The 27,942-nt window shown below is 42.6% G+C and overlaps 1 protein-coding gene across 1 annotated transcript in view; it reads left to right on the forward strand.

Moving 5' to 3' along the window:
- The first annotated feature begins 3,164 nt into the window (after nt 1-3,164).
- The window catches only part of LOC121000746 (amiloride-sensitive amine oxidase [copper-containing]-like), a 34,768-nt gene continuing 9,990 nt past the window's right edge, over nt 3,165-27,942 (forward strand). Inside the window, exons 1-2 of the mRNA XM_040431369.1 lie at nt 3,165-3,273; nt 16,714-18,272. Coding sequence (XP_040287303.1) covers nt 16,733-18,272 — 1,540 coding nt within the window. The 5' untranslated portion in view covers nt 3,165-3,273; nt 16,714-16,732. The remainder of the gene's footprint in view (nt 3,274-16,713; nt 18,273-27,942) is intronic.

A 27,942-nucleotide genomic window follows, 5' to 3' on the forward strand; every position in this document is an offset into this window, starting at 1 on the left:
TCTTCACTTCCACCTGAATTATATTTTCTCCTCTCATCTCCCTCATTAATCACAGCTTATTTTCTCCTCCTCTTTTCTTATCTCAGCTACTCCTTCTGCTCCTTCTCCTTCGCCCTTTTCGCAAACCCTCTTTGACTAATAATTGCTGCTTCTCCTGCTCTGTTCCTCTGTTTTCCTGACTGCAGCATCTTCTCCTATCTCCTTTCCATTACTTAAGCCATAATTCCTCCTCCTTGGCTGGATCTACTCCTTTTCTGTTCCTTCACCACAGCATCTACTTTACTTCTCATGGCTGCCACTTCTCCTTATCTTCCTGGCCTGCAGCTCTTTTTTCCCTTCTTCAACCTGGCTACAAGAGCTCGTCTGCCTTTTTGAATATTAGAACTGCTCCCCCTACACCTAATCTTCCTTTCTCACTTCGTATCAGGGGTGTTTTGAGATTTTTTTTGGGGGGAGGGGCAATATTATTTTTTAGAAAGTAAGGTGCTTGTGATTTGGCGGTCACGGGATCTTCTTTATGACTGTGATCCCCTGTAATGGCACTAGCCCAAGCTTGACTATGGACTCATTGTGTAGGTATGAAACGTTGCAGGGGAATAAACTGGATTCATCACCCTTTTGCAATTTTGGAGTGCTGCCTCTATTTTTTTATTCAGTAGATATATACAGTACAGACCAAAAGTTTGGACACACCTTCTCATTCAAAGAGTTTTCTTTATTTTCATGACTCGGAAGGCATCAAAACTATGAATTAACACATGTGGAATTATATACATAACAAACAAGTGTGAAACAACTGAAAATATGTCATATTCTAGGTTATTCAAAGTAGCCACCTTTTGCTTTGATTACTGCTTTGCACACTCTTGGCATTCTCTTGATGAGCTTCAAGAGGTAGTCCCCTGAAATGGTCTTCCAACAGTCTTGAAGGAGTTCCCAGAGATGCTTAGCACTTGTTGGCCCTTTTGCCTTCACTCTGCGGTCCAGCTCACCCCAAACCATCTCGATTGGGTTCAGGTCCGGTGACTGTGGAGGCCAGGTCATCTGGCGCAGCACCCCATCACTCTCCTTCATGGTCAAATAGCCCTTACTTTCAAAGTTTTCCCAATTTTTCGGCTGACTGACTGACCTTCATTTCTTAAAGTAATGATGGCCACTCGTTTTTCTTTACTTAGCTCCTTTTTTCTTGCCATAATACAAATTCTAACAGTCTATTCAGTAGGACTATCAGCTGTGTATCCACCTGACTTCTCCTCAACGCAACTGATGGTCCCAACCCCATTTATAAGGCAAGAAATCCCACTTATTAAACCTGACAGGGCACACCTGTGAAGTGAAAACCATTTTAGGGGACTACCTCTTGAAGCTCATCAAGAGAATGCCAAGAGTGTGCAAAGCAGTAATCAAAGCAAAAGGTGGCTACTTTGAAGAACCTAGAATATGACATATTTTCAGTTGTTTCACACTTGTTTGTTATGTATATAATTCCACATGTGTTAATTCATAGTTTTGATGCCTTCAGTGTGAATCTACAATTTTCATAGTCATGAAAATAAAGAAAACTCTTTGAATGAGAAGGTGTGTCCAAACTTTTGGTCTGTACTGTATATACAGTGGGAAGCAAAAATGTGGTCGCCCCTGGTCACAATAACTGTGACTGTGAACAGTTAAGCAACTTGAAGATAGATAGGAGACAGTTAGAGATCACACATTCCCTTTGTATTTTAAGCAAAAACAATTTGTTTATTTTCATCTTTTACATTTTAAAAATAACAAAAAAAGGATAAAGGCCTGAAGCAAAACTTTGGGTCTCCTGCATGGTAGTACTTAGTAGCACCCCATTTTGGCAAGTACCACAGCTTGTAAACACCTTTTGCAGCAGCCAAGAGTCTTTCAATTCCTGTTTGAGGTATTTTGCTCCATTCTTCCTTGCAGACGTCATCCAGTTCTGTGAGATTCTGGGGCTGTCTGGCACGCACTGCTCTTTTGAGGTCTAACCACAGATTTTCAATGGTGTTCAGATCAGGGAAATATGAGGGCCATGATAGAACCTTCAGCTTGCACCTTTTGAGGTCGTCTGTTGTGGATTTTGAGGTGTGTGTTTAGGATCTATATCAATTCATAGAAGCCATCCTCTTTTCATTTTCAGCTTTTTCACAGTTGGTATTATGTTTGCTTCCAGAATTTGCTGGAATTTCATTGAATCCATTCTTCCCACCACCCATGAAATGCTCCCTGTGCCACTGGCTGCAACACAACCCCAAACATGATTAATCCACCCCCATGCTTATTGGTTGGAGAGGTTATCTTCTCATGAAATTCTGGGCCCTTATTTCTCCAAACATACCTTTGCTCATTGTGGCCAAAGAGTTCTATTGTACCCTCATCAGTCCACAGGGCTTGTTTCCAAAATGAATCAGGTTGGTTTACATGTTGTTTTGCAAACTTCTGACGCTGAATTTTGTGGTGAGGACACAGGCGAGGTTTTCTTCTCATAACTCTTTCATGAAGGCCATATTTGTGCAGGGGTCGTTAAACGGTAGAACAATGTACCACCACTCCAGAGTCTGCTAAATCTTCCTGAAGGTCTTTGGCTACTTTCACACTAGAGTTTCTATTTACCGATATTAAGATCCGTCATAGGGTCTCAATACCGGAAAAAAACGCTTCCGTTTTGTCCCCATTCATTGTCAATGATTTTTTTTTTTCTTGGTCTTCCAGACCTTCTCTTGACCTCCACTGTACTTGTTAACTGCCATTTCCTAATTACAATTCAGAATGATTGAATGGCAACCTAAAACTACCTCAAAAGGTGCAAACTGAAGGTTTTACCATGTCCCTCGCAGTTCCCTGATCTGAACACCATTGAAAATCTGTGGATAGACCTCGAAAGAGCAGAGCATGGAAGCTGTCTGCAAGGAAGAATGGTTGAAAATCCCTTAAACAAGAATTGAAAGACTCTTGGCTGCTACAAAGACCGTTTGCAGGCCGTGATACCTTGGCATGGTCTGCTGTGCTTACTCTGATGTCCTCATCCCGATATAGGCTCCGAGGCTTCCTTTGACCCACTGCTCTGTGTTTATCCTTGTTTTAGCTGTCAGGGTTCACACTATGTCATGTATGATGTGTCTGGCACCGGCCTCTCCCTCCTGTCACTCATCGTCGCCCCCACCCTCCCTGTATAATAAGCCCGGGCTGCAGTGCTGATAACAGACTCCAGGGAAGAGGCAGGTGACTGCTCGCTGCCAGTGTGCTCTGCATCCAGCTCAGCAGGTGAGTCCGGCTCCGGTGGCTCTAGATGCTGCACACAAAAAGCATCATCCTCCAAGCTCACGAGTTGACAATCAGCGCCGCCACATACAATCACATCAGACAGACGGGGGTGAGGAGGGGGCACGGTGCGATGATGGTTGCAATCACAGCACAGACTGAGGTTGGATAATCCCAGGCTACGTATTATAGAGGCAGTCCACGCTGCTGCTACAGGGGCCCTGAGAAGAGGGGCCACAGCTGGGGCTGGTATCACCCCTATGATTTTTCATAAGCCTGAAGACCCTGCCTACTGACATCATATTTATCTCTATCTTCTGTCCTGAGATCTCAGATGGAAGATAAAGACGTTGCCCTTTGGAAACAATGTAGTCACATTTTGTGCCAAAAAATCTATAAGTTTGTGATTCAAGGTGACCATACACAATAGTCTAAAGTTGATCGAAATGAACAATTTCTACTAAAACGATTGTCGCTTAACAACTAATGATCGTTTTAGAAAAGAAAAGAAGTCGGACAGAAGATCTTTCATTGAAAGAACATTCCCAGAAAGATCTTTCATCTATCACCTGGTGTCATTGAACAGGTATGGTCCGTCTGAAAACTAACGGCGAATATGGACTGAAATGCGTATAGCTGTGTCTGTGAAGCGAACGTTTGGCAGATGACTGATGGTTCAACTTCTAACTAATGTGTATGGTCACCTGAGGGCGAGTTCACATCACCTTTATTTTTCTGGGTTCTTCTGATCTGTTAGAAGAACAGAAAAATGAAGAAGAAAAAAAACTGAACCTTTTGAAAAACGGATCCTGAGCATCAGTTATGCACATTTGGCATCTGTTTTCGCCTGCATGCAGGACTTTCCATCTAAAAAAAATGAAAATGGCTCAAACAGATGCCAAACGTGCATAACTGATGCTCAGTATCCGTTTTTTTTTTTACAGAATTAGGATCAGAAGAACGGAAAACTAGTGGTGAACTCTACCTAAAGAATGCAACTTTTTTGAAAAGTCGTACTGTTTGCAGATATTACTTTTTCATTTTGTGTCCCATGCTACAATTTAGTCATAGGGAATAAATATTTTGTTTATTTAGGGAAACAGAATTTTAGTCTGGAACGAGGTCTGTAAACTGTTTCTCATTCTGTGACACAAAATAAAACGATTGAATGTTTTATACAATGATTGAATTTTGTGGTGAGGACACAGGAGAGGTTTTCTTCTCATAACTCTTTCTTGAAGGCCATATTTGTCCTAAATATCACGTCCTAAAACAAGGCCTGATTTTTCATGCAGATTTCGCTACGCATTCCTCATTGAGAACTGCAAGTGTTTCTCCTCATATTGATTTCAGTGGGAGGCAGAATACAAATAATGGTGCAGATTTGATAGCAGCACAGAAACAAATGGATACTTCCACGTGGAAATTGTGTCAGGCAGTCTGAGATTAGCCCCATTATCTGCCCATGAGTCGCCACCTGAACAGGAGCTAAAATATGATTTTTTTTTTTGTGGGAAAATACTTTCATTTCGTGAGCCAGAATATCTGTTACTGTAACACTATAAGGTGGCAACATTCACAATTAATTTGCAATATAGAACACAGCTTATTGAAAAGTTACAAAATACAATTCTGTGGCACAGAATTTAGAAAAACTAATATACAATATATATACATTTCTATAAATGGAGAAAAAGAATGTTTGGATGAATAGAACCATACAGGAAAACTGACCGGGGTTCTCTATTGTTTTTTCTATGTTTGCCTTCCATCACTTCAAACTCTACAAAACCTGATAACCTGGAAGCTCATTTGGACCCTTTCATGGTTTTCTTAATTATACCTGTAATTATCACATTGATAATGTTGTGCACTGTAACAATGTGATCCGTTGCTAACGGCAATCCCCGGCAAAAATGCATACAATGGAGGATGTCGGCAGCGGACCACATGCACATAGTGATTTCACTATGGAGGTATGTGGGAGCTTGGCTGTAAGTTGTATCTTAGCTCCTCTCAGACCGTGTTCACACACCGTAGGTAGTCTAGTGGTAGGACCCATGCCACAATGAGATACCTTGACGGTGGTGGAAAAGGGCTCCGATGTGTTCCTGACAGGAATACATTGGCTAAAGTCTCAGTTCTTAACATCAGCCTGAGGGATTAGCCAGTGTTGTCGGTTGCATATCCTTGTGGTGCACCTTTCGCAGTGATTTACAGATATTTACAGCCACCACTAGGGGGAGCTCAGGTGATTACTACATACATATATACACAGCCACCACTAGAGGGAGCTCAGGAGATTACTACATACAGATATATACAGCCACCACTAGAGGGAGCTCAGGAGATTACTACATACAGATATATACAGCCACCACTAGAGGGAACTCAGGAGATTACTACATACAGATATATACAGCCAGCACTAGAGGGAGCTCCGGAGATTACTACATACAGATATATACAGCCACCACTAGAGGGAGCTTAAGAGATTACTACATACAGATATATACAGCCACCACTAGAGGGAGCTCAGGAGATTACTACATACAGATATATACAGCCACCACTAGAGGGAGCTCAGGAGATTACTACATACAGATATATACAGCCACCACTAGAGGGAGCTCAGGAGATTACTGCATACAGATATATACAGCCACCACTAGAGGGAGCTCAGGAGATTACTACATATAAATATATACAGCCACCACTAGAGGGAGCTCAGGAGATTACTACATACAGATATATACAGCCACCACTAGAGGGAGCTCAGGAGATTACTACATACAGATATATACATCCACCACTAGAGGGAGCTCAGGAGATTACTACATACAGATATATACAGCCACCACTAGAGGGAGCTCAGGAGATTACTACATTTCAGATATATACAGCCACCACTAGAGGGAGCTCAGGAAATTACTACATACAAATATACTACAAGAAAATTTAGACTAGTACATTCATATACATAGTCACAGGTGCATATCCATCAAGCAAACAAAAAAAATGGCTGATATCCATCAAGCAAACAAAAAAAATGGCTGCACAACTTTACACATACAAACAATAGAGCTGAGAAATGGGGATCATTCTAAATTAAAGCGGTATTATACCTACTAAAAATGGAAAAATGGAAGCTCTTAGCGCACATTTTTGATCAAACGTGTCAGGCCCATCAACCATGCATACAGACATATACAGCCACCACTAGAGGGAGCTCAGGAGCTTTCTGCCTACTATGCTATTCTTTATTAAGCTGCTCCTAATGGAGGCTGCTTTTATCATGTAACTCTGTCTATGCAGGGGATTTGAAGCTCTGTAGCAGAAAAGAACAAAGGTCTGGGTGCTATAAAGATATAAAATAAATGAATCAGCACAAAATCTTGGACCTAGAAGGTCATCTCGAAGAATAGTATACATTGATGGGGAAAATCTGTATTCCCCCTATGCCGTTTTTTGTTGCAGAAAAGTTGCAAATCCACCAGATTTGTGACTTTTCAAAGTAATTGCAACTTTTGCAGTCATAATTAGTATTTTACGCGGCCCTCACCAATTTTATGAAAAATGGTGGCGTGTCGAGGATGGAGTGTGGGCAGGACCATTTGCCCTGGCTTATCCATCATTATTTATGCAATAAATTGGCATCAATGATGACTGAAATCTACCGCAGCTTCGAGCGTCCTTAGATTTCAGGATGGCGTATGGATGGCTTGTGCCTTGTCATAAATTATACGCCTCTGGCACGACCGGTGTAGCACGCACAGTCCTTGATACATTTTCTGACAAGCTGTAGATCTCCACATCTACTTGCTACCCCCTGCTGGCTCAGTGTATCTATGGCCCATACTTTTCCGGGGTGCCTTATTTACGTCCATGTATTTTCTTAGATATGTCCTGTTCCTGCATATTGTAATGGATCATAGTGCAAAGAATAAAACAAAAAATGAGCAAGTTTAAGCCCCCTAGTGGCACTGAGAAAAAGTAAAATAAAAATATATATAAAATAGCTTAAAATACACAATTTCTTCCCATAGAAACTATGGGGGAGATTTATCAGGAGAGGAATTTTTAGTCAGTTTTGCAGGAGTCTGCGCTGCCGTAAACTGCGCCAAACTTATCAAATGTCACACAATGTTTAACCCCAATACAGCCACTGGGTTTTACATTATAAATTTTGCGGAGTTCATTTTTCGGCATAAATAACATGCTAACTTTATTCTCTGTGACAGTACGATTACAGTGATAGCAAATACATACAGTGTTTTTTATGTTTTTACTACGTTTGCACAATAAAACCCCTTTTTTTAAAAAGAAGAAAATGTTTTTGCATCGCCACCCCAAGACCCATGACTTTTTTTCTTTTTCTTTCTACTGAGTTCTGTGTGAGCTTGAATTTTGCAAGACAACTTGTAGTTTTCATTGGCATCATTTTGGGGAGCATAACACTTTTTGATTGTTTTTATTCTGTTCTTATGGTGTCGAATATGCAAAAAGCCAATTCTGGCTTTTTTGTTGTCCTTTTTAACCCTTAGGATAACTGAGTTTTTTAGGTTTTTTTTTGCATTTTCATTTGTCTTCTCTATTTTCCTTGAGCCATAACTTTTTTATATTTCCGGTCACATAACTGTATGAGGGCTTATTTTTTGCAGCACAAGTTGTACTTTCTAATGTCACCATTAATTATGGGGTGGAATTGGAAAAAAAATGCAATTCCTTCACCGTTTTACGGGTTTTGTTCCCACGGCATTTCATTTGCGGCAAAAGTGACCCATGCTCTTCATTCCCTGGGTCATCACGATTACAACGATACCCCATATGTATAGGTTTTTTATGTCTAAATAGTGTAAAAATAAATTTAAACTTTGATAAAAATCTTTTTACATCACCATATTCTGACCCCATAACTTTTTTATACTAATGTCTACTGAGCTGTTTAGGGGCTCATTCTTTGCGGGACAATCTGTAGTTTTTATTGATACCATTTCGGAGTGTGCGTGACTTTTTGATCACATTTTATTACATTTTTTAAGCAAAAGAAGCAATAAAAAATGGCAAATCGCCCATTTTGACCCTTTTTTCAGTTACACCATATTGGTAATTTTTTTAATATTTTAATATTATTGTCATTTTTGGTTGCGATGATACCCATGACGTTTATATTTATTGTTATTTAGGTATTTTGTTTATTATACGGAAAGGGGGGTGATTTAAACTTTTTATATATATATATATATATATATATATATATATATATAAATTTTTTCACATTTTAAAAATGAATAGTTTTTTTAATTTTTAATTTTGTTCTATCAGGGATTTTTAAAATGAGATTTACACTAGAAAGTGCTCATTTTTTATCCTGGCCTGCCATCTGGTGGCCAAACGAAGAATTGCAGCATGAACACTATAAGCCTTGTCAGCAAGGCTTACAGTGTTCAGCGCAACTACCGATGCCCACATTGGCTGCACAGGACATCGGTTTTTGCGCATTTAGATGCTGTGATCTCACTTCATCACGGCATCTAAAGCCTTTAACTACTGCGATCGGCATTATTGCTGGTCACGGTAATTAGCAGCAGGTCTCTGCTGTTTGAAACAGCAGAGATCTGCCAGCCATGGCGCCCTCTGCACGTGCGAGCGGGAGCCATGTTTACACATCGCTCCATGTACGGCGCTGGTAGCAAACAGGTTAAGGCGTTCACCGTACAGGATAATTTACATGATATTTGCGTAGTGCAGGTAGTTGTGGAGATGTGATGCCAAATTTTTTCAATTGAAAAGTGTGGGTTTTTTTCCCATGGAAAAAAGGTGTATATTTTTTTAACTGGATTTTTTTTATTTAATAAACTTTAATAAAACTTTTTTTTTTTTTTTACCATTTAATAGTTCCACAAGGGGCAATATTCTGATTGCTTTCTAAAATACAATACACTACCTCTGTAGTGCATTGTATCTTAATGTGAGTGCTATACTGACATTCACCAGCAGGCTCCGTCAAAGAGGCACAGCCTGCTGGGAAACTCTGGAGGCAGGCTTGGGACCTTCAATAGGCCTTGGCCTACCTGCACTGACATCAGCACCCAAGATCTCATTTGCGGGGTGCTGACAAGTGACAGATAGTCCGCTCAATTTGTAACAACTTACATGCCACAGTCGCCATTGCCCACACCGTGTAAGGAGTTAAATAGTCTGGAAAGGCGCTCCTGGTGGTACAGGCCATTAGAGCAGGAGCACGAAATAACCCCTAACTCTATGCTGCACAGGAGACCTGTGCAGCGCTTAGACTGGGCCCAGCCTAAGGCCCCATAGTGACCGCCACAAAAAGGCGCGTTGGTGGTCACTAAGGGGTTAATAAAGTTGCTGCATCTTTAAATCTCCTGAGATATTACTTCACTTTCTATGTGTTAAATAATATGTGATAGAATATGAATTGGTATTTAATATAAAGTATGTATTACACTACACAATGACACCATTTATAGTGATACACAAGGGTGATGGGAAGTCTGTATGGGAACGTAAAGAACTATATTTGAAGTCTACCATATATGACAATGTATAGGCCCGTACATTAGAAAGAACACGCCTATATCTATAGTATAAATGACTGACAGGGACAGACAAGGGGGGTCTTCTTACACTCACTCTCAAGTCTGTTGGGGGTTGTTGTTGTTGTTGGAGAAGAGCATTGAGAAGAGGATTCCTGACCTTCAACAATGATACTTCAAGGACTATCAACATTCACTCATTATCATGACCGGCGTGCCGATCACATACGTGACGCAAAGGGAGGGAAATGGGAAGGCCCTGTCCAAGGGAGAGGGAAAGGTGGTGACCCCTAACTCACCTTGAGGCTGGCACCTGACTGCCCTGACGTCCCTAGACGGGTTCCTCACCCGTACGCCGATCATGTGCCTAAACCCTGGCTTTCCCTGAGATGAGCCCTACGTAGTGAATAGGGCGGTGGGATCACTAGTCCGCACCACTGACACTAAAGGAAAACACCAAGGAGAGGACAGACAATACAGACAAAACATATAATCCCAGGTGGGTGACAACAGCGGACAACAAAAGCCCAAAAGGGATCCGGGGGGTAACGCTCTGGAACCACAACCAGGGATCACAGCTACTCAGCTCCAGTGGGTCAGTATAGAAGTCCAGGCAGGAAGCTCTATATCTGGCAACCAGAGAAGTGGGAGAGGGGAATATAAGGAGGTTGGGATTGCTGGACAAGAAACAGCTGAGGAGAAGAAGCCACGGATCCCTGAGTGAGCCAAAAAGGGTTGCAAGGCAAACCCAGAAAGCTACCATTAAGAAACAGCACTATCTTTAGACATAGAGCGCGCAGCCACCCGCTGCGACTTCCTGACCCCGGGTATAACGGATTCAGACGTGGCTCTTGACACCCTCGTGACAGTACCCCCCTTTCCACGAGGGGCCTCCGGACACTCAGGATTAGGTCTTTCAGGATGAGAGGCATGAAAATCCCGAACTAACCTGTCGGCGTTTACCTCAGACGCTGGAACCCACATTCTTTCCTCGAGACCGTAACCCCTCCAATGCACCAGATATTGAAGAGAGCCGCGGACCCGACGAGAATCAACAATTTTGGATATTTGAAACTCTAGATTACCATCCACAACAACAGGAGGAGGTGGCAGCGGTGACGGTTCTAGAGGTGGAACATACTTTTTGAATAACGACTTATGGAAGACGTTATAGATTTTCAAAGTTTGAGGTAGCTCCAGGCGAAAAGCCACAGGGTTAATGATGGCTACTATCTTGTAAGGACCAATGAACCTAGGACCCAGTTTCCAAGAGGGAACCTTCAATTTAATATTCCTAGAAGACAACCACACATAGTCATTCACTCCTAGGTCCGGACCTGGCGACCGTCTCTTATCAGCCATCCTTTTATATTTACCTCCCATATTTTTCAAGTTAGCTTGCACCTTTTGCCATACAGATGAAAGAGATGACGAAAACCGTTCCTCTTCGGGAACCCCAGAAGACCCCCCCTCTTTGAAAGTACAGAATTGGGGATGAAAACCATATGTACCAAGAAATGGTGACTTGCCAGTGGATTCCAGACGGCGATTATTTATAGCAAACTCGGCTAACGGGAAATATGATGACCACACCTCTTGGTTTTCAGACACAAAACACCTTAGATATGTCTCAAGGTTTTGGTTGGTACGCTCAGTCTGTCCATTCGACTGAGGATGGAAAGCTGAGGAAAAGGACAAGTGTACCCCCAAACGGGAACAAAAAGCTTTCCAAAACTTAGAAATAAACTGGGTTCCCCGATCCGAAACAACATCGGAAGGGACCCCGTGAAGCTTCACGATTTCACTGATGAATACCTGAGCAAGAGTTTTAGCATTAGGAAGTGCGGGTAACGCAATGAAGTGTACCATTTTGCTAAACCTGTCCACTACTACCAAGATAACTGTTTTACCCGCAGACAAAGGTAAGTCAGTGATAAAATCCATTGACAGATGTGTCCATGGCCTATTAGGAATGACAAGTGGCAATAAAGACCCTGCAGGACGTGTATGAGAGACTTTCGCGCGCGCACAAGTAGAACAAGTAGACACAAAATCCATTACATCCTGACGCAATCTTGGCCACCAAAAACGACGAGACAATAGCTCCAAGGTTGCTTTACTACCCGGGTGCCCAGCAAGTGCCGAATTATGATGTTCCTTTAATAATTCGAGACGCAGGTTTAACGGTACAAACAATTTCTCTGAGGGGCAAGAGACCGGGGCGTCCCCCTGGGCCTCTAACACCTTCCCCTCCAGAGCAGAGTGTACCGCAGAGACAACCACTCCTCTGGGTACCGGATCACCCACATTACCCCCTCCAGGGAAACTACGAGATAATGCATCTGCCTTGGTATTTTTTGCCCCAGGACGATAGGTGATAAAAAAGTTAAACCTGGTAAAAAATAGCGACCACCTAGCTTGTCTAGGGGTGAGACGCTTAGCAGATTCGAGGTACAGAAGGTTTTTGTGGTCCGTAATCACAGTGACGGGGTGAATTGCCCCCTCTAAAAAGTGACGCCATTCCTCAAATGCCAGTTTAATAGCTAAAAGTTCCCTATTGCCAATATCATAGTTCTTCTCTGCTGCAGATAGTTTTTTAGAAAAGAAAGCACAAGGACGCCATTTGCCTGGAGACGGACCCTGAGACAGTACAGCCCCCACTCCCACCTCTGACGCATCTACTTCAACAATAAAAGGCTGGGAGACATCAGGTTGGACTAGTACAGGTGCCGAGGTAAACCTCTCTTTTAGAGAGCAAAATGCAGTCTTAGCGGCTTCAGACCATTTAGAAAAATCAGTCCCCTTCCTAGTCATGTCAGTAAGGGGTTTGACAATCACTGAATAATTTTTAATGAACTTTCTATAGAAATTTGCGAAACCCAAGAACCGTTGCAGTGCTTTAAGGTTCTCAGGAAGATCCCAATCTAAAATTGCCTGGACCTTCCTAGGATCCATACGGAAACCTGAAGCAGATAATAGATATCCCAGGAACTGTATTTCCTGAACGGCGAAGACACACTTTTTAATTTTCGCATATAATTTATTCGTCGTAGGACCTGCAGTACCTGTCTGACATGCACCTCATGTGTTTTCAGATCAGACAAATTAAAATATCATCTAGGTATATCACCACAAACCTGCCGATAAGATGACTAAAAATGTCATTAACGAAATGTTGGAAGACAGCAGGAGCATTGGTCAGACCGAAAGGCATGACTAGATTTTCATAATGCCCCTCAGGGGTGTTAAAGGCTGTCTTCCACTCATCCCCTTCCTTGATACGAATCAGATTGTAGGCCCCCCTAAGATCAAGTATGGAGAACCACCTAGCACCCGCAATCTGATTAAACAGGTCAGGAATGAGAGGAAGAGGGTATGGGTCTCGGATGGTTATCTGGTTTAGTTCGCGGAAATCTAGGCAAGGACGCAGGCCCCCATCTTTCTTTTTAACAAAGAAAAACCCTGCAGCCACGGGTGATGAAGAGGGTCTGATGTGTCCCTTAGCCAAGCTCTCGGAGATATAATCTTTCATGGCTTGTCTCTCGGGACCCGAAAGATTATATAACCTGGTCTTGGGTAATTTTGCATCGGGAATTAGGTTAACCGGGCAATCATAAGGACGGTGAGGTGGTAACTTCTGACGACCCTTTTCAGAAAAAACGTCCTCAAAGTCCGAAACAAATGTAGGTAGAGTAGCTATGGAGGCGACTAAGCAATTGCTATTTAAGCAATTTTCTCTGCAATGCTCACTCCACTCCAATATCTCCCTGGCCTGCCAATCCACCACTGGATTGTGCGCTACCTACCAGGGAAGACCCAATACCACAGGAGAGGGAAGCCCCTCCAGAACGTAACATGATAGACACTCGTTATGGTGGTCCCCTACCCGAAGGTGTAAGTTATGGACAATGTGAGTGAGGTTTCTCTGAGACAGAGGAGCAGAATCAATAGCGAATATGGGAATAGGTCTCTGTAGCGTACAGATAGACAAACCCATAGTGTGGGCAAAATGGGCATCTATCAAATTTACTCCTGCTCCACTGTCTAGAAAGAAAGAAATAGTCTCCGTCTTAACACCAAAAACAACAACTGCTGGCAATACAAATTGAGATATTGGTATGGAGGAAACGTATACCCCCCGGCTGACATCCTCCACACAGCCTGGGGTTAGTAGTTTTCCGACGGTCTTTTGTTTTTGAGGAAAGAAGGACAGACATTAATGAAATGACCCCTCTCCCCACAGAAAAAACAAACCCCACGCCTACGGCGAGCCTTAGGAGGACGGACCTGACGAGTAGTTCCTCCTAGCTGCATAGGCTCGTCTAGGTCCGTACAGACTAACTGCTGCTTGGGAGGGGTTACCAATTGCTCCGGATTTTTCAATCTGTCCCTAAGACGTCTATCTATTCTGATAGAAAGGGGCATAACAGCATCAAGAGAAAAGGGGGTCTCATACAGCGCAAGCGCATCCTTAACCCTTTCGGATAACCCATAGCAGAACTGACTCCTGAGAGCCGGGTCGTTCCACTGGGTATCCGTAGCCCACCTACCGAACTCTGAGCAATACTCCTCTACTGGCCGCTCTCCCTGCAGGAGTCTCCGTAATTTCGACTCAGCCAGGGCGACTCGGTCAGGGTCATCATATATGAGACCCAAGGCCCCAAAAAATTCATCCACTGACCGGAGAGCCTGGGAATGAGTGGGTAAAGAGAACGCCCAGGATTGCGGGTCCCCCTGAAGCAGGGAAGTAACAATCCCCACCCGCTGTTCTTCATTACCAGAGGAGTAAGGGCGCAGCTTAAAATATAACTTACAGGCCTCACGGAACATCACAAATTTGCCCCTTCCCTGCTGTTGCTGGAGGACCGACGCCTGCAATCCTGCCACCTCCAAAGACAGGCCTTGAAGTTGCTTTGACAAAGCAGCAATAGGATCCATACTGGATTCTAAATAGGCAGAAAGAAAAAGGTTTTTTTTTTGTTTTTTTTCTTTCTACCTACACAAAATAAGGGCCAGATATAATATCATGACCGGCGTGCCGATCACATACGTGATGCAAAGGGAGGGAAAAGGGAATACCCTGTCCAAGGGAGAGGGAAAGGTGGTGACCCCTAACTCACCTTGAGGCTGGCACCTGACTGCCCTGACGTCCCTAGACGGGTTCCTCACCCGTACGCCGATCATGTGCCTAAACCCTGGCTTTCCCCGAGATGAGCCCTAAGTAGTGAATAGGGCGGTGGGGACACTAGTCCGCACCACTAACACTAAAGGAAAACACCAAGGAGAGGACAGACAATACAGACAAAACATATAATCCCAGGTGGGCGACAACAGAAGACAACAAAAGCCCAACAGGGATCCGGAGGGTAACGTTCTGGAACAACAACCAGAGAACGCAGCAACACAGCTCCAGTGGGTCAGTATAGAAGTCCAGGCAGGAAGCTCTATATCTGGCAACCAGAGAAGTGGGAGAGGGGAATATAAGGAGGTTGGGAGTGCTGGACAAGAAACAGCTGAGGAGGAGAAGCTACGGATCCCTGAGTGAGCCAAAAAGGGTTGCAAGGCAAACCCAGAAAGCTACCATTAAGAAACAGCACTATCTTTAGACATAGAGCGCGCAGCCACCCGCTGCGACTTCCTGACCCCGGGTATAACGGAGTCAGACGTGGCTCTTGACACCCTCGTGACACTCATGGACAATAGATTAAGACTTTTCCTAAACTATTTCTGTAAGTAATCAACTCTTATGAAGACTGAAAAAAAAAATCGCATTATTCATTTTTTATATAACTCTTGTTGAATCCTGGTGATGAGTCCTCCAGGGGTTCTTCATTCCAAATAAGCATACACTAGATTTGGAGAGGATTACCAAATCAAGTTGATATATTTTTCAAACATAAATATTTTATATTTGGAGACATATTACACTATGCTGCCCCTTTAATGGAGTAAGATTGAGACAATTTTTGAGACTTAAAAAAAAAAAAAAAAAAAATCAGCTCAAAAGGCTAATCATGTCCATTTCTCCACCCACTGAAATGAGTGGAATAAAAATTAAAAATTGTTGGCAAATGTTTGTACAAATAAGCCCAAAAAGTTGCAAAGCCACAAATAAAACAACAAATAGAATGAGGAGGTAACATGATTTATAATTTCTTTTTTTGTTTTTTTATTTTCTCCTGGAAAAAGTTAATCAAAAGGTGCATGTAATGCAAAAACCAAGCCCACATAGAAAGTAATGGGGATAGGATATACAGTTGAACATTTTATATTTAAATTTTTTTATGATGTGAACTATAGAAAATTCAGAAAATTAAGAGTAATGGTAAAGGTTGCATTAATTTCTAATTAGGGGTGCAATAACTTTTGCATTGGATTATAGTTCCAGTGTCCTACAGGACAAGTATATTGTTTGGAAGACAGTTCTAGAATTGTGTATATTAATGTTTTTAAAGGGGTTGTTCCACCTCAGACATTGAATATGCTAGCAATGTCAGATAGGTGAGGGTCCCACCTGCACCAACACACACCATTCTGGAGAACAGGGCCCCAAAGTGAACAAGAGCGAACCGCGGATGTGTGGTGTACCCTCCATTCAGTTCTATGGGCCACACTCAGCTATTTTCTGGAAGTCCCATAGAAATGAATAAAGAGTGCACTGTGCAGATGCAGCCACCACTGCATTCACTTCTTTGAGACTGCTGGAAATAGCCGAGCATGCGCAGCTGTCCACCATTCACTACGGGAGTCCCATTCTGAGGATAGAAGCAGGTCCCAGAGCAATATGAAACCAATATCTGAGGTGAGACAGCCCCTTTAACATCAAGTTTCTTTGGATTTACATAAAATTTTAATTATATTTCTGCCTCGTTCCATTTTGCAGACTTTCCACGGACACCACAATGGACCTGAAAGCTCTCCTACAGTTGCTGATCTTAATGTCTGTTGTAAGAGTCGCCCACTTCTCAAAATCATCTTCTAAGGGTCGATATATGGCATCTGTCTTCTCAGACCTGACTTCAGAGGAGATGACCTCAGTTCAGACTTTCCTCACGGACCATGAACAGCTGAACCTAGTCCCGATCAGAAGTTACTTTGGCAAAAACTCAATCTTCATGATGGAGCTCAACTTGCCGAAGAAGCGGAGTGTCCTGAACTTTTTAGATAATAATGGCCCTAAACCTCAAAGAGAGGCCAAAGTGGTCATCTTCTATGGGGACCAGGCCCAACCAAACGTCACTGAATATATTGTTGGCCCCCTCCCTCACCCATATTATTACCGGCCAGTAACCTCTAAAATGAACAAATTCATAAGATTTGAGTCGCGGCCTATGACTTATATGGAGTATGAGAAAATCCAAAAACGTCTGATGGAGTTCACCAAGGAGTTAAACCACATCTTACTGGAGACCTCCGGTTTCTCCTTCTACAACTGCTCATCACGTTGTCTTAGCTTCACAGACATTGCCCCTCGGGGCTTGAATTCTGGAGAACGTCGCTCATGGTTGATACTCCAAAAATTCGTAGAAGGGTTCTTTCTCCACCCCATTGGAGTTGAGATCCTCCTCAATCATCGCTCCCTCAACCCTAAAGAGTGGACCATAGAGAAGATCTGGTATAACGGCCAATACTTTGATAGTGTCAAGGAGCTAGTCCATAAGTATGAGAAGAATGAACTGTCTAAGCTACAGCTATCAGATGACAGTCAAGATCCTTATTCCACCTTCATGCCCCGTGGAGAATATAAGACAAAAACAGATATTCATGGTCCAAAAACATGTGAACCCCAAGGAAAACGTTACCGAGTGCTGAGCAACTATGTGGAGTACACCGGCTGGAGCTTTGCTTACCGGATCCGTCCATCGGCTGGCCTCCAGATATTTGATATCCAGTATAATAATGAAAGGATAGCCTACGAGGTGAGCATACAGGAGGCCATAGCTTTCTATAGTGGGGCCACGCCCGCTGGTATGCAAACAAAGTACATCGACTCCGGTTGGGGGATGGGGACAGTACATTACGAGCTGGCAAAAGGAATCGACTGCCCTGAGGGGGCCACCTATCAGGATCTCTACAATTATTACGACACGGACAAACCATTGCGATATAAGAATGCATTGTGCATCTTTGAGCAGCCCACAGGGATACCCTTACGGAGACATTTTGACAGCACCTACAATGGGGGTTACAATTTCTATGCCGGGGTGGAAAACCAAGTCCTGGTGGTGAGGACAACGTCCACCGTCTATAACTATGACTATATCTGGGACTTTCTGTTCTACCAAAATGGAGTCATAGAAGTTAAGGTGAGCGCCACGGGGTACATCCATGCCACCTTTTTCACTCCTGATGGCCTCCAGTCTGGAAACAGGGTCCAAAGCCATGTCCTGGGGAACCTCCATACACACTTGGTCAATTATAAAGTGGACCTAGACATTGCAGGTAAGAGAAACTGTGACAAATGAAGATATTGTTTTGTTTTTACTTTGCACAATGCAAAATAAAGTAGGTTAATAAGTAGGTTAACTGCTGTTGACAGATCTGATATTACTACTTTCTGTCTTTCGTTAGTTCTTTGTCAGCAGAAAGGTTACTTCTATGAGGGGGCTGTGGGTTTTATTGGTTCATTAAAAGCTAAAATCTCCTTGAAATCCCCCTCCTTGACACATAAGGATCTGTTATAAGCAGATGACTTGCATGCTAATGGTTTCTATATGACAACATTATTTTTCTACATAATAATCTAGTAGAGTTGTGTCATATACGTCTCCTGAAAATGTGTCTACGTAAATAATCATGTGGCCTCATGGTTTAACACTTTGGAGACCATTTATCTATATATACATAAGATCCCTGTCCTACACATCATTGAGGTCAGTCACCAGGACTCAGGTGTGAATGTTCCCTCTAGACACACCAAACACAGTATCTTACCAAATGCTTGTGACTACATTGTATTTATATTTGCTGTGGAGATTGTAGACGTTATCTTATCTGTAGCTAGCAAATACAGTGCAATGATAAAGTCTTTAGACCCTTTCACTTTTTCAGACTTTGTTATGTTGCTCCTTGTGTTTCCACCATCATTCTGCTCTCAATGCCCCATAATGAGAAAGTGAACAGAATGTTATGAATGTTTGCAAATTTATTAAAAAGGAAAAACTAAAATTTTGCCCCTTTGCTATGACACTTTTTGCTCTGGGGCCTCTCATTTCTCTCGATCATCTTTGAGATGTTTCTACACCTGGATCAGAGTCACCTGTAGCAAATTCTGAGACTGGACATGATTTGGAAAGACACAGCCCTGTCTATAAACACTGACGAGCAAAAGGGTGACAATGTTTTGAACTTTTGACTTTCAGGCTCCATATCTCACCATCCACTACAGCTTGGAACCTGAGACTCCCATCATTTTACAGCAATCCTCTTGGCTATCTCATACATAAATTGAACTTGAAGCTATTTAGCATATGATTAGTTCTGCAGATTCCTGTCATGTAACTGCATTGTTATTGTTTTGCTTCTAAAATTCTAAATTACATTTTTATTATTTTGTTATTATTTTGTAAATCCACCTTTGGCTTTCAGCACTGCCTGAATTCTTCTGGGCACGCTCTCCATCAGATTCAAGCATGTCTTGACCGAAATCTGTTCCTAGGTCTCTTCTACGCGTTCCCAAAGTTCGTGCATACTGGTCGACTCACTTGGGTATGAATACAGCTTTTTCTTCAACTTTACCCACAAGTGTTCGATTGGGTTGAGGTCTGGGGACTGTGGGGCCAATCCAGCACCTCTACTTCATTGTCATAGAACCATTTCTTCGCCAATCTTGATGTATGCTTCGGATCGTTGTTCTGCTGGAACACTACATCTTCCTTTTCATACCCATAGTTCTAGAGTGTACGAAGTAACTCATCTTGTAGGATACTCACATAGAGCTTAGCAATGAGACCACCATCGATCCTGGTCAAGTATCCAACGCCTTTGGCTGTAAAACAACCCCATATTATCAGGCTTCCTCCACCGAACCTGACAGTTCCTTCAATTTCTCAACCATTAGCCCCCTTTTCCCTTGTTTCTTCCAGACCCATTTGCACCCATCAGAGCCCAGTCTATTGACTTTCATCTCATCGCTCCAAATCCAATCTTCTACTGTCCACTGTTCGTACTTTTTTGCAAACTCGAGCCAACATTTCTTATGACGATATTGTAGTTGAGGCTTCTTCAACTTTTTTCTGGCCACCATTACAGACTTGTGTTAGTCAACCTACCCTAGGATCCCAAGACAAGGCTATATCTTTAGCTATTCGATTTGACAGATGTCTTAGGGAACGTAAGCGGGAAAATCTTTCCTTGTCCATCCTTCTTCTTTTCCTTCTGTTCCTCAAGCCTCTGTGTCCAAAGCACCAGTGGAGTCCAAGGAGCCCATGCAAGTGATTATCATGTCTTCTCAGCAATGTAAGGAACACCGCCTGAAGAATGGCCTTTGCTTCTACTGTGGCAGTCCTGCACATCAACTGCGATGCTGTCCTTCTAGGCCGAAGGCGGAAAACTTCAGCACCTGAGTGATGCTCACTCAGACACACAGGTATTTCCCGAAAAGACTGATAGGGTTCTACTGCCAGTTAATCTGTCTTTACAAGGAAAGCCTGTTTCTGGTTTAGCTTTTGTGGATTTGGGGACTGCAGCAAATTTTGTTAATTTAAATTTTGTGTCAGCCTTGGGTCTCGTAGTACGTAGACTACCTGGACCTATTCCGGTTTCTGAGGTGGATACTATTCCCTTAGTTTATTGAGTATAGAACCTCTGAATTGGTTAGGAAGATTAGGTCTATTCTTTCTGAAAAGTATTCGTTATATGTCATGAAAAAGTTCTCTGCTGATGTCATCTTGGGAGTACCCTGGTTGAGGGTGTATAGTCCTGTCTTTATTTGGAGTTTTAGGGAATTAGTAAACTGGGGTCCACACTGCTCTAATCATTGTTTCTCTATCCAACTCTCTGATCTTAAACTAGAGGAATGACCACAACCTGAGTTCATAAAGGAATTTCAGGATGTGATTTACCAAAAAGGCCTCTGAAGTCTTGGTCTCTCATTGCGTGTATGATTGCTCCATTTAACTTGTCCCTGGTGCTAAACTTCCCAAAAGCCAAATTTTTTAATCTTTCTGGGCCTGAAAAGCAGGCCATGAGAGATTATATTCGGGATAATCTGAAAAAAATGCATATTCGACAGTCTGTATCTTCCATGGGAGCTGGATTCTTTTTTTTTGTGAGTAAAAAGACGGTGGATTCCTGATCTGCTCAATCAAATTGTTGGGGCTTAGTGGTTAACTAAAATTGATTGCCTACAATTTGATTGGAATACAGGAGGGGGATGAATGTAAAACAGAGTTCAATACCCCTGAAGGGCTTTTGAATACCTTTTGATGCCATTTGGGCTGTGTAATGCCTCCGCTGTGTTTCAAAATCTCATAAACGATATTTTCGGAGAGTTCCTGGGTCACTTTGTTGTTGTGTATCTCAACAATATTTAGATTATTTTCTCCCGACTGGTCTTCTCATGTTATATATGCAAGAAAGGTCCTCCAAAAATTGAGGGACCATAGACTGTTTGCTAAGCTAAGTAAATGTCAATTTAGTGTAAGAGAACTTTTCTTCCTGGCTTATATCCTGTCACCCTAAAGTTTCTGTATGGACACCACTAAAGTACAAGCCATAGTTAATTGTTTTCTCTTCACCGATTCCTTATTACCTATTAACTATTATAGAAAATGTGTTAAAAATGTTTCAGTTATTGCCAAGCCTTTGACTGATTTACCCAGGAAGGCGCAGATCTTTTTCCATTGGTCCCCTGATGCTCTGTCTGGCTTGGAAACACTGAAAGAAAAGTTTATTCACGCACTCGTATTTATTCAACCTGATGTCACCAAACCTTTCATTGTTGAGGTGGAAGCTTCTGAGGTAAGGGTGGGTGCAATACTGTCTCAGGGGTCATCTTCCTAAATGAATCTTCAGCCATGTGCATTGTTCTCACAATAATATTCCTCCACAGAGAGGAACTACGAACATTGGTAATTGGGAATTGCTGGCTATCAAATGGGCCTTTGAGGAATGGCGGCATTTCTTAGAAGGGGCTCACCACCAGATCATTGTACTTACGGATCATAAGAACCTGACATATCTGGATACTGCTTAGTGCTTGAATCCTTGAGAAGCACATTGGGCCTTGTTCTTCACCCCGTTTAATTTTATTGTTACTTAGGGTCTTGGGTCCGGTAATGTGAAAGCAGATGCTTTATCACGTAGTTTTGGTACTTGTGATTTTATCAATACTGATACATGGTAACATTCTTCCTCCTGGTGTTGTCATTGCTCCCGTTAATCCTGATCTCGCCTCTGAAATACGATGTTGTCAGGATTTGGCTCCCAGTAATCTTTCCACTGGTAAATTGTTTGTTCCTCTAAATCTTCACCTTAAATCTTTGGAGGAATCTGATTGCTCTGTACTTGCAGGTTATCCGGGAATTGCTGAGACTAAACATCTGGTCTCCAGAGCCTACTGGTGGCCAACTTGGTCACGAGATGTGGTTGTCTCAGCATGTGATATTTGCGCAAGGGCCAAGGTACCCGGCAGACATCCTGCAGGCCAACTTTGCCCCTTGCCCATTCCACAGAGACCTTGGACCCACATCTCAATGGATTTCATTACTGACCTTCTGCCCTGCCGGAGGAAGATGGTTGTCTGCGTGGTCATTGAGAGGTTCCCTAAAATGCGTCACCTTATTCCGATAAAAAATTTTTAGCTAAAAACTAGCTATCTTGTTTGTCAACAGTATTCTCAAATTACATGAGATACCCGAGTCCATTGTGTCAGATAGAAGAGTTCAGTTCGTCTCGAGATTCTGAAGAGAATTTAGTAAGACACTGAAGAACAACCTGTCCTTCTCATCCGCGTTCCATCCTGAGACAAATGGACAAACTGAAAGGGTCAAACAGGTACTGGAGCAGTTTTTGAAATGCTTTGTGTTTGATTGTCAGAACAAGGGGAAGAGGTTTTGTCCCTAGTGGAGTTTGCGATCAACAATCATGTCATCTCCTCCAGAGGTGCTTCACCTCGTTATTGTAATTATGGTTTTATTCAGCGTTTTTCATCAGTTTTGGGGTTAAGCACTGTGAGTCCTGTGGTGGATGCTATCGTGAATGATCTGTGCACAGTTTTGGCCCAGTCTCAAAGTATCCAGTTTTGAACAGGCCAACAAAAAGTGTTCCTTAGGTCCGGACTTTACTCTGGGAGAACTTGTCTTGATCCAGCCCCCTGGTGATGTGACACAGGATGCTCTGTTTCTCCCTGCAGCCGGTGCGTGCTGGAGGAGATTAGCATTGAGCTCAGCTTCTCTATTACTATGTACTAGTGCTTCTGACTAATGCAGTGGCGAGTCATAGACCTATTGGGTTCTGAACCAGGGACCATCCTCACCATACACCAGTGCCAGTTATAGTCTTGTTTGGCTCACTAGCTAGGTTTCTTGTTCCCTGTTCCTGCATTTGCAAACCGATTCCTCTGTGCTTCTCACCTTGGCTTGGCTACTGACCACACTCTGTCTCAAATTTGGTACTGCATAGCCCGTGTGGTTCTGAACTATTTCCGTATGACTCTGCTTTAGTGTTTGTTTGTCTGTCTCTGCATTTATTTAGAGTAGGGGCCATCGTCCAGTTGCGGTTTTGCCAAATAGGGCTTATACTGCAAGTAGTTAGAAAAAGCGGGCTGAGTTTTAGGTTAGGGCTAACTGTCCTTGTCTGTCCCCATCTATAGGTATTTCTAGTATAATAGTAGATATACTCTTTTACATAGGAGCAGTGTTATAGTAGTTATATTCTTCTACATAGAAGCAGCATTATAGTAGTTATATTCTTGTACATAGGAGCAGTATTATAGTAGTTATATTCCTATACATAGGAGGCAGTATTATAGTAGCTATATTCTTGTACATAGGAGCAGTATTATAGTAGTTATATTCTTGTACATAGGATCAGTATTATAGCAGTTATATTCTTGTACATAGGAGCAGTATTATAGTAGTTGTATTCTTGTACATAGGAGAAGTATTATAGCAGTTATATTCTTGTACATAGGAGGCAGTATTATAGTAGTTATATTCTTGCACATAGGAGGCAGTATTATAGTAGTTATATTCTTCTACATAGAAGCAGCATTATAGTAGTTATATTCTTGTACATAGGAGCAGTATTATAGTAGTTATATTCTTGTACATAGGAGCAGTATTATAGTAGTTATATTCTTGTACACAGGAGCAGTATTATAGTAGTTATATTCATGTACATAGGAGCAGTATTATAGTAGTTATATTCTTGTACATAGGAGGCAGTATTATAGTAGTTATATTCTTGTACATAGGAGGCAGTATTATAGTAGTTATATTCTTGTACATAGGAGCAGTATTATAGTAGTTATATTCTTGTACATAGGAGCAGTATTATAGTAGTTATATTCTTGTACATAGGAGCAGTATTATAGTAGTTATATTCTTGTACATAGGAGCAGTATTATAGTAGTTATATTCTTGTACATAGGAGCAGTATTATAGTAGTTATATTCTTCTACATAGAAGCAGCATTATAGTAGTTATATTCTCATACATAGGAGCAGTATTATAGTAGTTATACTCTTGTATATAAGAGCAGTATTATAATAGTTATATTCTTCTACATAGAAGCAGTATTATAGTAGTTATATTCTTGTACATAGGAGGCAGTATTATATTAGTTATATTCTTGTACATAGGAGCAGTATTATGGTAGTTATATTCTTGTACATAGGAGCAGTATTATAGTAGTTATATTCTTGTACATAGGGGCAGTATTATAGTAGTTATATTCTTGTACATAGGAGCAGTATTATAGTAGTTATATTCTTGTACATAGGAGCAGTATTATAGTAGTTATATTCTTGTACATAGGAGCAGTATTATAGTAGTTATATTCTTGTACATAGGAGGTAGTATTATAGTAGTATATTCTTGTACATAGGAGGCAGTATTATAGTAGTTATATTCTTGTACATAGGAGGCAGTATTATAGTAGTTATATTCTTGTACATAGGAGGCAGCATTATAGTAGTTATATTCTTAACCAAATTTGTTTTTATTCAAAGTAAGTAAGGCATATCAATCGATCACAAACCATCGTAGCATCACTGGTAAGGCAAAGTCACAAATCGGTCATGGAAGTGACTACAAATGCATGTCAGTGCAACACATGTTGTACAACATAATACATCAAATGTGACAGACAATAAAAATATAACACAAATAAGAGGAAAAGAGAGGGAAAGGCAGGGAAAGGAAAGGGGGGGGGGGGGGTAGGGGAGTTTTCCCCAACTCCGTCAGGGGAACTTCCTATATGTCTTCCAGGGCGACCAGATTTTCAGAAAGCGGGAACGCGTGCAAGATTCCCAGTGGGCCAGCTCTTCAAACCTGTAGATCTGATCCACCTTATCCCTCCACATCGAAACAGTGGGAGGTTCAGTATCCTTCCAAAGCAGCGGGATGAGCAGTCTCGCCGCCGTGATGAGCATAGTAGGAAGATCAGATCTACAGGGGGAAAGCGAGTCATTAGGGCACCAAAGCAGAATCAGTTTAGGATCCAGCTTAACCTGCTTAGCACACACCTCATTTATCAGAGCTTCTATACTGGTCCAGAACGCTTTAATCTTTTCACAGTGCCACCAAATGTGTGACAGAGAGCCTACGTCTTTTCTACACCTCCAGCACTCACTTGGGAAATCTGCATTAAGCCTATGCAAGAACTCCGGGGACTTGTACCATCTCGTAAGCAGCTTATACGAGTTTTCTTGTACCTTAATACAGCGGCTAAAGCCGTGAGAGTGTGTAAGGACAAAAGCCCTTTCCGGGTCTGTAAGGTGGATGGACAATTCCCTTTCCCATGAAGAAAGGAAATGTAGCTCAGGAGGGGAGGCTGAGAGTAACTCCTTATATATGGTAGACAGCGGTTTAGGGATCCTACGGGCATCTGATAGTCTCTTAGACAGCCAAGAGGGGGTTCCAGAGGTGGTGGGGGGTGGTAGCTTAATCATCTTAATTTCCTTCTGCAGGGCAAAACTCTGTAGGAAGGAAGCTTTTTTGACTTTAGGGTCATTCAAGACCGTGGACCAATCCAGGGACCCATCCGGGGACCTAATCTCACTTAAAGGGATCTCGGCCAAAAGAGGCCAGATACCTGAGGGCTTCTCGGCTTCCGGATGGACATAAAACTGTAAAGAGGAAAGCGGAGTACCCGGTATGGGAAACTCAAGTGTTCTATCCTTAAACTGCTTGGCCCACTCAACAAACATACCCTTCCATAGGAGTGGCAAAGAGGAACTACCCGGAGAACAAGGGGACAGCCCCCAGAGAATCCGCTTCATTCTAGTGGAGAGCAGAGAACGCTCAAGACACACATATGGAGCACTATAAGTGCTATTGAGGAGGGATAGACCTCTAAATAGTTGAAAGGCCACATAGTAGGAACGTATGTCGGGCAGACCAAAGCTGCCAAACCTCCTCTCTCTGGTCAGCACCGAATAAGCAATTCTGGAGGGTTTACTTCCCCACAAAAAGAGGGAGAAAACTCTGCGGATGTCTACAAAAAATGAGTGCGGCAGCCAGATAGGCAACACCTGCAGAAGGTACAAAAATTTAGGAGCTATAAAGGTCTTGAGGTAGTTCCTCTTGCCACACCAGGAAATAAACGGCAGTCTAATAGAGTGCAGCTGCTTCCTAACTGAGGACAATAAGGGGGCATAATTCAGAGCAAATAAGTCCTTCGCCTGAGCCGGGACGTGCACTCCCAAAAATACTATGTCTTTAGTAGCCCAGTGAAAGGGGGTAGTAATCTGAAGGGCCTCTTTAACCGATTCTGGACAAGTAACGTTTAGGGCCATTGACTTGCTATAGTTGATTTTAAAGTTTGACACATAGCCAAACTCCTCAAAAAGAGACAAAAGCCTAGGGAAGGATGTTTTGGGATTGGAGGTCATGATAAGTAGGTCATCTGCAAATGCGGCTGTCAAGTGGGTCCGAGAATCAATGGTCAAGCCCCTAACCGCAGGATCCTGCCGGATCTTACACAGCAAAGTCTCCATCACTATGACAAACAGAGATGGGGAGAGGGGGCACCCCTGCCTCGTCCCATTGGATATGGAAAAGGAGGGAGAAAGCGTACCATTTATTTTGAGTTTGGCAGACGGGGCTGAGTACAGAGTGAAGATCGCAGATATAAACGAATCTGGGAAACCAAACCTCGACAGGGCCCGCGACATATAATGCCAACCGACCCTGTCGAAGGCCTTCTCCGCGTCCGTGCTCAGCAAAGCCAGAGGCGCAGAGGAGCTTCTAGCCCAATCCATAAGATGGAGCAAACGTATCGTGTTTTCACAGCCCTGTCTGCCACGCACAAACCCCACTTGCTCGCTATCAATAAGACCCGGCAGGATCAGCTGTATTCGCTGTGCCAGAATCTTGGCCCACCACTTGACATCCGCATTTAGCAGTGAAATCGGGCGATAACTGCCACAGTGGAGGGGGTCTTTGTTTTCTTTATGGATTATAGTTATGTGGGGGGGTAGAGAGCCTCCAGACAGGAGGAAATTACAGAGTGCCTGAAAATGAGGAGTCAAAACGTCTTTGAAGGTCTTGTAATACGATATAGGGAGTCCATCCGGGCCAGGACTTTTACCTGAAGGAATGGAGGAAAGGACCTTGCCAATTTCCTCTCTTGATACAGGGGCGACTAGTTGGGAAGCTTGTAGGGGACTAACAGAGGGCAGCTTCAGAGTGGACAGGAACTCATCCGTGGCTTGCTCAATAGAGGCTGAACCAGGACGGTCTGGAGTGGGGAGGTTATATAGATCCGCATAGAAAGCACTAAACGCTTTCGCTATATCGTGAGTCGACTTGTGCTTATTGCCTTTCACATCTAGAATAGCAGGGATAAATGAATCCGCGTGGCGTTGCTTAGCCATGGCAGACATCAGTTTATTCCCTTTGTTCCCATGAGCATAAGCTTTAAACCTGGAGCGGAATATAAGTTTCGC

This window comes from Bufo bufo, chromosome 5 (genome assembly GCF_905171765.1).
Source record: "Bufo bufo chromosome 5, aBufBuf1.1, whole genome shotgun sequence".
Classification (NCBI taxonomy): Eukaryota; Metazoa; Chordata; class Amphibia; order Anura; family Bufonidae; genus Bufo; species Bufo bufo.